Source organism: Alexandromys fortis, unplaced genomic scaffold, assembly GCF_014885135.2.
Source record: "Alexandromys fortis isolate MF-2015 unplaced genomic scaffold, M_Fortis_MF-2015_v1.1 scaffold_7, whole genome shotgun sequence".
NCBI lineage: Eukaryota > Metazoa > Chordata > Mammalia > Rodentia > Cricetidae > Alexandromys > Alexandromys fortis.
In genome coordinates, this window is record NW_026067920.1 from 22,006,789 (window position 1) to 22,018,877 (window position 12,089).

The 12,089-nt window shown below is 42.7% G+C and overlaps 1 protein-coding gene and 1 pseudogene across 1 annotated transcript in view; one reads left to right on the forward strand and one right to left on the reverse strand.

Moving 5' to 3' along the window:
- Positions 1-84: 84 nt before the first annotated feature.
- Positions 85-12,089, forward strand: part of Wdpcp (WD repeat containing planar cell polarity effector) — a 275,150-nt gene continuing 263,145 nt past the window's right edge. The window contains exons 1-2 of the mRNA XM_050140767.1: positions 85-101; positions 336-400. Of these exons, the coding sequence (XP_049996724.1) occupies positions 85-101; positions 336-400 (82 nt within the window). The remainder of the gene's footprint in view (positions 102-335; positions 401-12,089) is intronic.
- LOC126500775 (glutathione S-transferase P-like) lies at positions 5,594-6,315 on the reverse strand (annotated as a pseudogene).

Genomic DNA, 12,089 nt, shown 5'->3' on the forward strand with positions numbered 1-12,089 from the left:
CAAAGTAGTCCCCGGGTTTGAGCCTCTGTGATTGGAGGACATCCGTGAGCGGAGGGTTTGCGCTGAGGTTGAAACGCCTGACTGATGGCGCTCAGCAATTGGCGGGAGGGGAGGCGTTAACTTGAGGGAGGAGAAACGAACCCTGAGCGACAGCACCCGTCGCCCCACCGAGACTCTATCCTCCCCCAAGGCTAAACAAGGGAGGCTAAGAGACCTTACGTTGCGTAAAGCCCGCTCGACCCGGAAACAAACCTTTTGAAAACCCATTCTCCCAGGGGCGGGAGGAATCGACGTGTCCGGAACCGCGGGCAGCTTCACCGTTGCTAGGCGACAAGGCAGGCGCACCTGAGCGCTCCCGCGACCAGAGCCCAGTGGAGTTGCATCCCTACCCTGGAGGCAGGTCAGCTTGGCCCCCGAGCGTTTTTCTTTTCTTCTTGGGTCCCGGGTCCCTTGTTAGTGTCGAGAGCATGTGGAGTTCAGGAGAGAGGAGTGTACTGCGGTTTGCACCGGTTTGACTTTTCCAAAGTAAAGTCAGAAAGATCTGTTTGTGGAATGAGCCCCTTATAGAAGTTTGTGGTACATGGATCTAACTTTCTTTGCCTTCCGTGAACATGGGCATTTTTCCTCGCTCTCTTTTTGGCAACTGGATGCGCTTTAAAACATCTTGATAAAGTTTATGCCAAACTCGTATTTTCAGGGAGGTTGGGAGACAGAGTGTTAGTGGCTGAAACCACTCAAGAGGCTTTCATTTAAAATGAAAGTTGCTAAGGGAACAGCTGTCTTCTCCATTTGCTTTGTGTGGATTTTCGGGAAGACGCGCAGCTTTGGAGCAGACCAATGAATATGGTATTGGTCTGACTTCAGGACTTTCTGTCACAAGTGAACGAATGCTGAGCGGCTTCAGGTTTGTTTTTTGGAAGATTTCCTACTTGGAGAAAGAAATACAATGCCATACGGTCTAGCTTCTTGAGACTGACTATTCGTGGCTCATTCGAATTAAGCTCTAAATGTTTGTATAAGGCGTCTCAAGTCATTGGGGGCCAAATCTAAACAGTCAGAGTCTGGTTGTTAAACTGGAAATTTCTCCTTTTAGTTTTAGCCCCCCCCCCTCCACTATGCTTAGCATACTTCAATAATTAGCACTTAAACAAACAAAATAATAATGATGTTTTAATTTTTTCCCAAGAGGGCCGGAGAGACAGTCAGTGTTTAAGAGGAGTTGCTGCACGGACAGATGATTTTAGTTCCTAGCGCCCACATAGAGGCTCACAAAATGTCTTAGTTAGGGTTTCTATTTCTGCAGCGAAACCTCATGACCAAAAGCAAGTGGGGGACGAAAAAGTTTGACTTATCCACACTGTAATCTCTCACTGAAGGGAAGTCGGGATAGGAACTGCAAACAGGGCCGGAACCTGGAGGGTATGAGCTGATGGAGAGACTGTGGAGGAGTGCTGTTTACTGGCTGGCTCCTTATGGCTTGTTCAACCTAATTTCTTATAGAACCCAGGACCCCCAGCCCAGGGATGGCCCCAGCCACAATAGGTTCTGTACTCTCCCATTGACTGTAGCATGAGTAATAAAAACCCAGAGGCAGATATTGGGGTTCAAGTTGAAATCAGGAAAGCAAAGCAACCAACCACTACAGAGACCTTTTACGTTTACCAAATCTTCATACCGAAAGGGTGAGATCCAGTCTCCACAAATCCTCAGACTCCACCCTCCAGTGAGTTCCCGTCTCTTCGCCTTTATTTTTCTCTTTCCGCTCATCCATGTCACTCCTGTCTCCACCTCCCCAGTGCTGGGATTAAAAGTGTGTGACTCCCAAACACTGGGATTAAAAGTGTGAACCACTATCACCTGGATCTGTTTCTGGTTCCATCTTGTGTGGCTCAGGGTAGCCTTGAATTTACAGAGATCCAACTGCCTCTTTCTCCTGAGTCCTGGGATTAAAGGTGTGTGCCACCACTCCCTGGCCTGTATGACTGACTAGTCTGGCTGCTTTGTCCTCTGATCTTCAGGCAAGCTTTATTTATTAAAACACAAATAATATACCACTATAATTGATCGCCAATTAAGAAAATGCCCTACAGGCTTGCCTACAGCCTGATGTCATGAAAAGGTTTTCTCAATTGAGAGTCCCTCCTAAGTTATGGTTGCAGCTAGTGTCAAGCTAACATAACAGAATCGAGTAATATTTAGGCTTCAATAGAATGTACCAGACTTGAGTGACTCCTTGAATCACTTTGTTTTTTGGTGCTTTTCTTTTGATCTTGAACGCTGATCTTTCTACATTGGAATGCTACATTTGTCTCTGTTGCAAGGAGAGGCAGCCCCTTGTTTGTCCTGACCGCCTGAAATAACCACACAGAAATTGTATTCATTAAAACACTAGTTGGCCCATTAGCTCTAGTTTCTTATTGGCTAATTCTTACATCGTAATTTAACCCATTTCTATTAATCTGGGTATCGCCACGTGCCAGTGGTTTACCAGCAAGATTCTAACCAGTGTCTGTCTCAGGCAGAAGATCCATGGTGTCTCTCAATCTGCCCTTCTTTCCCAGCCTTCAGTTTTGTCTTCTCTGCCTACCTAAGTTCTGCCCTATCAGGCCTAAAGCAGTTTCTTTATTCCTTAGCCAATGAAAGCAACACATGAACAGAAGAATCTCCTACACCATGTCTCTGTCCACACTTAGGTTATTCATAAGTTGTAGCTCGAAATGTTACCTCTTTGTTAGCGCCTCTCAAATTCCAGGGCATGTCTATGTACTTTCTGTTTCTACTTGGTTTTCTGATAAATATCAGTTCTGTTAGTTTTTAGTTTATGGTATCTCCTACTGAGTAACTATGTGGAAGCATCACACTCCAGACAGAAATAGCATGACTTGTCCCCAGTTTCTCTTGTTGGTTGAGATTGGAATTACAGGATTTCCAAGTGAAGAGTGAAGTGCTCTTTCATGAGGACTGTTCTAATAAATCTGCCATGGGAACTTAGGATAACGGTCTTGGGCTGAGCCACTTGCTTAGGCTCTAGGGATCAGAAAGGAGTAGGGTGCAGTAACTGCCTTTTAGGGATCACTGTAGCATGAAACATTAATTGCTGAAGGCAACACAGTGATCTGGTAATTGTTAAAAGGCTTATTCTGTACTTGGAGGGCTTTAGTAAGGGGGTGCTGTCCTACTCTGCAGCTAAGATGATGAGACACCTGCATCTGTAGTGCGGTGGTCTGCTGGGGAGTTTTCATCACTTTAACGCAAACTATATTCACCTGGGGAGAGACTCTGCTGAAAAGAATTGCTTCCAACAGATGGTCTGTGAACATCTTTCGGGCCATTTTTCTTGATTGATGATTGCCTTTTTTATGGTGAAAAGGTGTTTATTTAGAATTAGCCAACTGAACTCAGTTTAGATGACCCCAATTTTGTTGGCAACATCATAACCAGGACCACCTGAACAGCCGCCTTCTCTCCATCAGGCCTTACGGGGGTGTTGATTTTTGCCACATCAGTGTCACAGAATTTCTTCATGGCCCATTTGATCTGGTGCTTGTTGGCCTTGACATCCACAGCGAGCACAGTTGTGTTGTCTTATGTCTTCTTTAGGGCTGACCCAATCAGTGGCCAGGGGGAATTTAATGATGGCATAGGGGTCAAGCTTGTTTCTCCTGGATGTGCTCTTTCAAGGGTATTTGGGCTGCCTCTGGAGCTGCAGGATCTTGGGCTGCCAGAAGGTGGGTGATGTATGGATCTTGTGGCTGTGGACGCCTTTCTGCACTGCCTTCTTGGCTTTCAAGGCCTTTGCTTCGTCTTTGGGAGAGGCAGTAGCTTCCTTCACTTTCAGTGTCTTCTTGGCAATAAGGCGCTGATTGTCCTAGTCAGGGTTACTATTGCTGTGATGAAACTCCATGGTCAAAAGCAACTTGGGGAAGAGAGGGTCTGTTTGACTTATGCTTCCACATCACTGTTCATTACTTACGGAATTCAGGAACTCATAGACCAGGAACCTGGAGGCAGGAACTGATGGAGGGGTGATTTTACTGGCTTGCTCAGTCTGCTTTCTTATAACATCTAGGATCACCAGCCCAGGCATGGCCCCACCTACAATGGACTGGGCTATCTCCATCAACCACTAAGAAAATGCCCTACAGGCTTTCCTACAGCATGAAGTTGTGGAGGCATTTTCTCAGTAGAGGTTCTCTCCTCTCTATTGATTCTAGCTTGTGTCAAGTGGATGTAAACTAGCCAGCACATTGATTGATGTGACTGGTGCCATTCCTGGGCGATATTAATATGATAGGCTGTGTATGAAAGGTAACTGAACAAACTAGCAAGCAGTGTTCTTCTGTGGTCTTTGTTTCAGTGTCTGCCTTGGCTTCCATTAGTGATAGGCTATGATGTGGAAGTGTAAGATAAAGTAAACCCTTTCCTCCCCCAAGTGGCTTTGCTCAGTATTTTATTATAAGATTTGGTGGAAGAAAGTTATCACCCAGAGTGATGGCAGGGAAGCCATTTCTTTATCATTGGGTTTCCGATGGCACGCACAACTTATGAAATGCTGACTGATCAAGAATGGCCCTTGCAAAACCAAGAAAAAAATCCCATTTTTTTTTTTTGCTTCAGCCATTGTCTTTTATCCTGAAAGAATCCGTGTTTGCAGTGCTGAGGTGTTTATTTATAAGACTGTTTAGGTTCAGACTGTATCAGTTATGGAGGTTGGAGAAAGAGGAGTGTGCTGAGGCGTCTGTGTATTTGAATACGTGCTTCAGGGCTGAATGTGAATGCCCCCAGAGACTCATATGTTTGAATCATGGAACCCAGTTAGTGGAGCTATTTGTGAAGGATTAGGGATGGGTGGCCTTGCTGGAGGAGTTGTGTCATAGGGAAGGGCTTTAAAGTTTCAAAAGCCTCCAGCCATCCCCAGTACACTCTCTGCCTCCTGTCTGAGGTTTGGGATGTAAGCTCTCTTCTGTTCTGCTGACATGCCTTCAGTCTGCCATCATGGACTCCTACCCTCTGGAGCCACAAACCCAATTAAACACTTTCTTTTATAGGTTATCTTGATTGTGGTGTTTTAGTACAGCAATATAATAGTAACTAATACAAAGTCTGTGTTCATATATGGTTTTTATGACTTGTAATAACTTTCTTTGTCTAGGTTATGTTGCTATAATATAATGAATCCAAAAGCAAACCATTTTTTTTCATAATTTTGGGGGCACTGCATTTTATCTTGAGGTTATTTGTATGGGCTTTTTTTTTTTTTTAGTTCTTGATATTAAACATCCTTTGTAGGTTAATTCTCATTGCTGTGGAAGGAGAGGAAAAATGTTCCTAGAATTGGCTGCTATGCTAGCCTTAACCTGTATGTCTAATACGGAGTCACCCACACAAAATCGCATAATCTAACCAAAACTTCAAGGAAGCCAGTAAATTCCCCCAGAAGAATTGAAAAGAGATTTTACCCAAGAGCATATAATGAGGTAGACCCATTTAACTCCTGTCAACCTTCCTGAACAAATAACACCAAAAAAAAAAAAAAAAATCTCCAAACCTTATGATAGCCAGTCAGCTTTAAAAAATTATTTCTTTTTTTTTTTTCTGTCTTACAAACTTTATTAGTGCTGGGGAAAGGAGGACAGGCAGCTCCGGTCTCTCCCTACATTACTGCTTGCCGTTGCCATTGATGGGACGGTTCACATGGTCAGGGGAGGACAGGAAGGCCTTGATCTTGGGCCGGGCACTGAGGCGCGCCACATAGGCACTGAGCAGGGGGAAGTCGTCCAGGCAGCCAGGGGCCAGGACCTGGTGGATCAGCAGCAGATCTAGCAAGTTGTAATCGGCGAAGGAGATCTGGTCACCCACGATGAAGGCTTTGCCCTCCTTGGTTCTGGGACAGCAGGGTCTCGAAAGGTTTCAGGTGTCCAGGCAGGGCCTTCACATAGTCATCCTTCCCTTCCTCATATTTGGTGTAGATGAGGGTGAAGGTCTTTCAGGCGTATTTCAGGTGTATTTTAGGCGAAGGTCTTCCACCCCGTCATTCACCATATCCACCAGGGCAGCCTCCTTCTGATCTTTTCCATAAAGCCCAAGGGTTCGGCCCAGGTGCCTCAAGATGGCATTAGATTGGTACAGGGTAAGGTCTCCATCCTGAAACTTGGGGAGCTGCCCATACAGACAGGTGGACTTGAGCAAGCCTTTCATCCAAGTATCTCTGGACACCACCTCCTCCTTCCAGCTCTGGTCTTGGTCAGCCAGTAGTATGCGCATGGCCTCACAGTGCCCTTGAACTGGGAAGTAGACAATGGTGTACGGCGGCATGGCTGCTGCGTAGATGGAGGCACGAATTCCGAGCTGCGTAGACGGTAACGGATCTTGGGTGTGGAAGCCAGCCTCTTTTATTTTTTTTTGGATTATAATATCATTTCCCCTTTTCTTCTCTCCCTCCAAGCCTTCCTATATACCCCTCCTTGCTCACTCTTATTTTCTATCCTGCTTCCTGTTCCTACCTTGGAAACCTATTACTCTGTCATTGCTCAGTGGGGACCCTCATTCCATTATGTAGGATAGATTCTGCCAAGATTCTTGAATTACAAATAAAGCCCAAGTTAACCTGTAACTAAATTGCTGTAATTTTGGCTGACATCTTTCCCCTCCACGTCAGCGTGTCAGTTCTTCACGTCCCATAGCTCTTTTTCTCCCTTAGCCTCCTTTCCTTGCCTGAGCCCAGTTCTCACGGCTGCCCATTTCAGACTCTGGTTTTGACTTAAGTCCTTTTCTTATTTTTTCCTCATGTATATGTGTATGTGGTGTGTATGCATATTTGCATATGTTGATTACCATATGTCTGCTGACGTGTGTGTGTGTGTGTGTGTGTGTGTGTGTGTGTGTGTGTGTGTATGGGTGAACAAGTGTATGCAGTTAGAGGCCCGAGGTTGACTTGAGGAGTGTCTTCTTTGATCTCTTTCCACCTTCTTCATTTAGCCAGGGTCTCCACTGAGCCCACTCACCCATGCAGCTAGTCTAAATAGCCAGCTTGCTCCTGGATCTCCTGCAGCTGCTTTCTATGGCTGGAACTCCAGGTGGAGTCTATGTGGGTCCAGATTCCTGTCTGTCCTGTCTGTATGCGTATGCAGCAAGTGCTTTAACCACTGAGCCACCTGCCAGCCCTGGCTTAATGTTTTAAAACAATGAGCATGACTATATAGTATGTATACATACATATATGTATCAAAACATATATATACATATATATATTTCTAAGAAAATAATAACTTCTTATTTATATATCAGTATTTTACATGAAAAATCAATTGAGCGGTATAAATTATTTTAACAGTGTTTCCTGTTAGTAGGTGGAAAGGGGAAGTATGAACTGATTTATTATTAATAATTAGTGTGACTTTTTATAACTACAAAATATATTCACATGTACAAGAGTAAGCATGAGCACATTTTACCCACGAGGCATCCTAGACTCACAAGCTCTTTTATAGTATAAACTTATCCTCATACTGATTTTATTTGTAGCATATGTGAAACTGGCATACATTTTAGTTTTTTAATGCAAAATCAAGCTTTTAAGTATTTTGTTTTGTTCTTTTTGTCTGTTTGCGAGAAGATATCAAACTTGAATTTCCTCTATAGGTCAGGATGGCCTTGAACTCCCAGCAACCCCTTTCCATTGGCCTCCTGAGGGCTAGGGTTACAGGTCTAAGACAGTATACTCAGCTGGGACTGTTGAGCTTTTCTATGATAATTTTTCTACAGTCTGATTTCTTCTTACTAAAAGTAGCTGAGTGATAGACATTAACAGCAAGCAGCCCTTGCTGTTGGCCTAGTTAGCTGCATTTTTACAAATCTGTACTTTGCTGCCGAAGCCATGTATAACACAGGCATAATAGCTGTGTCGGGTGGTAGAGCATGAATAAAAATAGAATCATTTAAAAAGAAAGGTTAGCATTTGTGACATAAATCAGAAACTCATTATTACAAATATTTTTAAATGAAAGCGTATACAGGCCTAAATAATGACTTAGCTAAAAGAAAGATTGTTATATCCTTTTTTAAACACAAGAATAGTGTGATTAATCTTGGAAACCCTTTGGTTTAGATTACACGCAGAACATTTTTAAAAGTAGGAAGTCTTTCTAAAATGGATGTGTATCATTTTAAGAACAATTATCACATTTATTTCAGCATGTCTGAAGCATAGTTAAACCTCAGATCAAACATAATAGTCAAGGCAAAAAAAGTCCTTATAATTGAATTTAAAATTATAACCACACTGAGAACTACTTTATTGCTATTTCATATATACACACAGTTTATGTACACCCCATAGCACACACGTACAGATACACACACCCACACTCTCATTCAAGGACACATGGCACATTTGCTCGTCCTGCTGCGTAGACTGTGCTGACCTCTGTGTCCTTCCAGCTTTGCCGAATCTGTTGCTGAAGCAGCTTAACTGCAGAGATTTGACCAGCATTTTCAGGAGTGCTCAAGTACAGAACATTTGGCACGACCAAAAGTGTAGTCATGTGATCTTCACGTACTCAATCAGGTTGCTGTTTGTGGAGTTAGTAGCTAGGTCATCTGTTTTATTAAAAACAAGTTTATTACATTTGTATTTACTGCATGTAGCATGTGTGTGCATGCATGTGAATGTATATGTATCCAGGTGTGTCGCAGCATGCACACGGAGGTCAGAGGATAATTTGTAGGAGTTGGTTTTACTACTTCCATGATGTGGGTCTCAGGGATCCAACACAGGTTGTCATGTTTTGGGGAAGGTGCTTCCACCCACCAAGGTGCCGGTCTTCCCACCTTCTGTTTTAAATTCTATGTGAAACACGAGAAAACAACCTCCAGAACTCCTTTTGACAATTACATTTTTTCCCCTGGGCATATCTGCTATCTAATCTTGAAATTTTTTTCATTAACTGGAAGAATTAAAAATTAATTAGTTCTTATTATATTTAGCCATGTGACTTTGAATGCACGTCTTAGTCTCTGTAAGCCTTAGTTTGTGCTATAATCCACAGAGAGAGCCTTAAATATTATCATCTAGGATGTCCTAAGAGATTAGACCCTAAATCTAAAATCTCAGAGCATAATCCTGAAAAAAGTAACAATAGTAGTTACTCTAAGACTTTTACATTTTTAGGAGAATTGTTTGAGAAGCATAAAGATACGACAAAACCCTATTAGCCAGGTTTCACATGGATGGCCTACATATTTTCACAAACTTAAACTCCCAGATGGTCTAAGACAGTCATGTAGATATGACACTGATAAGCAGAGAAGTTAATTCATAAATAGGCCAGATCTGAAAGGTGTAACTGCATCACTGTGTATAATGCTATCTGGCTTTGTGCCGCAGTCGTCTGAAACCCAACACATTTGATAAAATCATTGAGAAGAACCACAAGGGGCTGTTGAGCTGCTTCAGCAGGTAGAGACACTGGCTGTATGGACCTTGTGACCTGAGTTTGATCCCTGTGGAAGGAGAGAACTGACTGCAGAGTTGTCCTCTGACGCCCTTAGTGCATTGATATTCAGACACTCAGAGCTCTGTCTTCTGTCGCCCAGAACACATCCTCACTGATCTGCAGCCACTAAGGAACCAACGCCTTGGCAAACATTACCTTTCATAGTGCAGATGCATGAAGGAGATGTTGCTTTATTTTGGAGGGAGGTTTCAGCATTTGCATATACATACAAATCTTGCACTCTTTTTTTTTTGTAACCAAATTTGCAAAATGTGTGTTGGATGAGTTAGAACTCTTGAAAAGTTTTTCAACCATTTTGTCTTTGTGCTATTGGGATTTATATAAAGATGAGCTACATTGTGTAGCAGATGGCAGAAATAATGCTAGCCTGTTAGTAGTGTGGCATATAATATGGTTGCAAAAAGTGACTCCAATTCATTTATAAAGCAAATGTTGGCCAGCCATTTGGGGGATCAAGCATTGTTATTAAGGATGAAGTGTTGAGGGAGCAGAGAGAGTTCATTGTTCTTCATGGAAATTGCAATCTGTGGAAAGTGGAGATAGTCTTAGTTTAAATACATCATTACCAAGTTTAAATACCCTGAGGGATTTCGAATTGTAACATAATGGTAACATAAAGGTCTGCACATTATGGCATTGGTAAACTGCTTTTTCAAATTGATAGCTCTTAGATTTTCTTCGGTTTATTTTATTTTAATAACTTGACATTGTTGTACCTAGCAGGTAGTAGTTATTTAAGTCTCATGCCATTTGAAGAAGATTTGAATTAACCTTTACTAAGGTTTTACCTTACAACAGTGGAAAAAAATTGTCCAGATAAATTGCTGTTGTGCCAATCTTAACCCTTAAGTACATAACCCTGAGTATAACCCTCCCCACAGTAGGAATTGTAGATTTCAAGACTTAGGTTTCCACGATTTCAATGAGGAGTTTAATCTTTTCAGATTGTGATTTGGGGGAGTTTAGACTTTAGTGATTTTGACCCTTTGAGATCTCAATAGTTGAGACTGTAGCATTTGAATTGCCTTTGGAATTATGATCTGTACTGCTTCCACACATGCCCGTGGCTGTTATTGTTAAGGCGTATAACACATATCTCACCAAACACTGTCACCTGGTCCTGGACTCTCAGCCTCCAAAGCTATGAGCTAAAGCTAGCTCTGTATGAAGTACCCCACCTCAGGTCATTTGTTATAGCGGCACTGTAGACTAAGACTCTAGCAACTGATCTAATTCAGGATCTCATACACATTTTGCAAACTAGTAAGGAAGATAAGAAGAATGATCCATTGAGAATTGAGGATGTCGGTTGTTGATGGTTGACAGGAAAAAGTTACTGGGGTCTTCAAGATATTGTTTATCTGTTTAAGATGCGGGCTGGCTTCGAACTCACAGAAATCTGCCTGCCTCTGCCTCCCAAGTGCCAGGATTAGAGGCATGTGCCACCCCGCCTGGCTTTTATTTTATTTATTTATTTATTTAAAGACCACTCGTGTTTGGTCTCTAGACTATCTAGTCTCTGGTTCTTGGTTACCTAAGCAGTATGGGATATGAATTCCTTTTCATGGAATGGGCCTTAAGTCAAAGCAGACATTGGTTGGCTACTCCAAAAAGTTCTGTGCCACCATTGCCCCAGCATGTTTTGCAGACAGGGCTGTTGTCCACATTTCTCTTTTGGTAGCCAGCAGAGTACCTTCTTACACCAAAGAGATTAGGATGTAAGGGTGAAGGCTCCGTGTAGGCCACTAGCTTGACTTCATGCTCAATGAATTGTGTGGATGCTGTCCTTGACAGTGCCCACCCCCCACACACTCTGCACTGTCTGTTGTGGAGAACAACCCAGCAACCCATGTCTTAGTGCCAAACTGGGTTGCTTGGGGATTTCCATGGGACCTCTTTGATTAACACTCAATTGAATACAACCCAGTCCCGCCACCGGAAATTTCACCTGGGATCAGGAGATGGCTGTTGAGACTCCATATGCCCCATTACCAGGAAGTTTTCATTGCACCAGGTTTCCACACCCCCACTCTACCTCCCAGTTCCAACAATCTCTTCCCACACTCTCTTCCTTCACCTCATCACCCTCACCTCACTCCTCCTTCTCATCCCTACCTGTCCAAAGTCTGCCCTTAAAGTCTATTCTATTTGCCCCTCCTAGAGAGATGCATGTGTCCTCCTGAGACCCCTCTTCTTTACTTGACCTCGCCAGATCTATGGATTATATCTTGGTTTTCATTTACTTAACTGCTAATATTCACTTATAACTGAATTCATACCTTTTTTATTTTCTGGGTTTGGGTTACCTCACTCAAGATGATTGTTTTTCTAGTTCCATCCATTTTCCTACAAATTCATGGTGTCATTTTTTTTAAACAGTCATTGAATAATACTCCATTGGCTCTTTATAAAACCAGGTGTCCATATGTGTTTGGATTATGTCTGAGTCTTCACTTTGATTCCATTGATGAATGTGTCTTCTTTTGCACCAATACCATGCAGTTTTTATTGCTATAGCTCTGCAGTACAACTTGAAATCAGGGGTGGTGAGACCTCCAGCAGTTCTTTTATTGT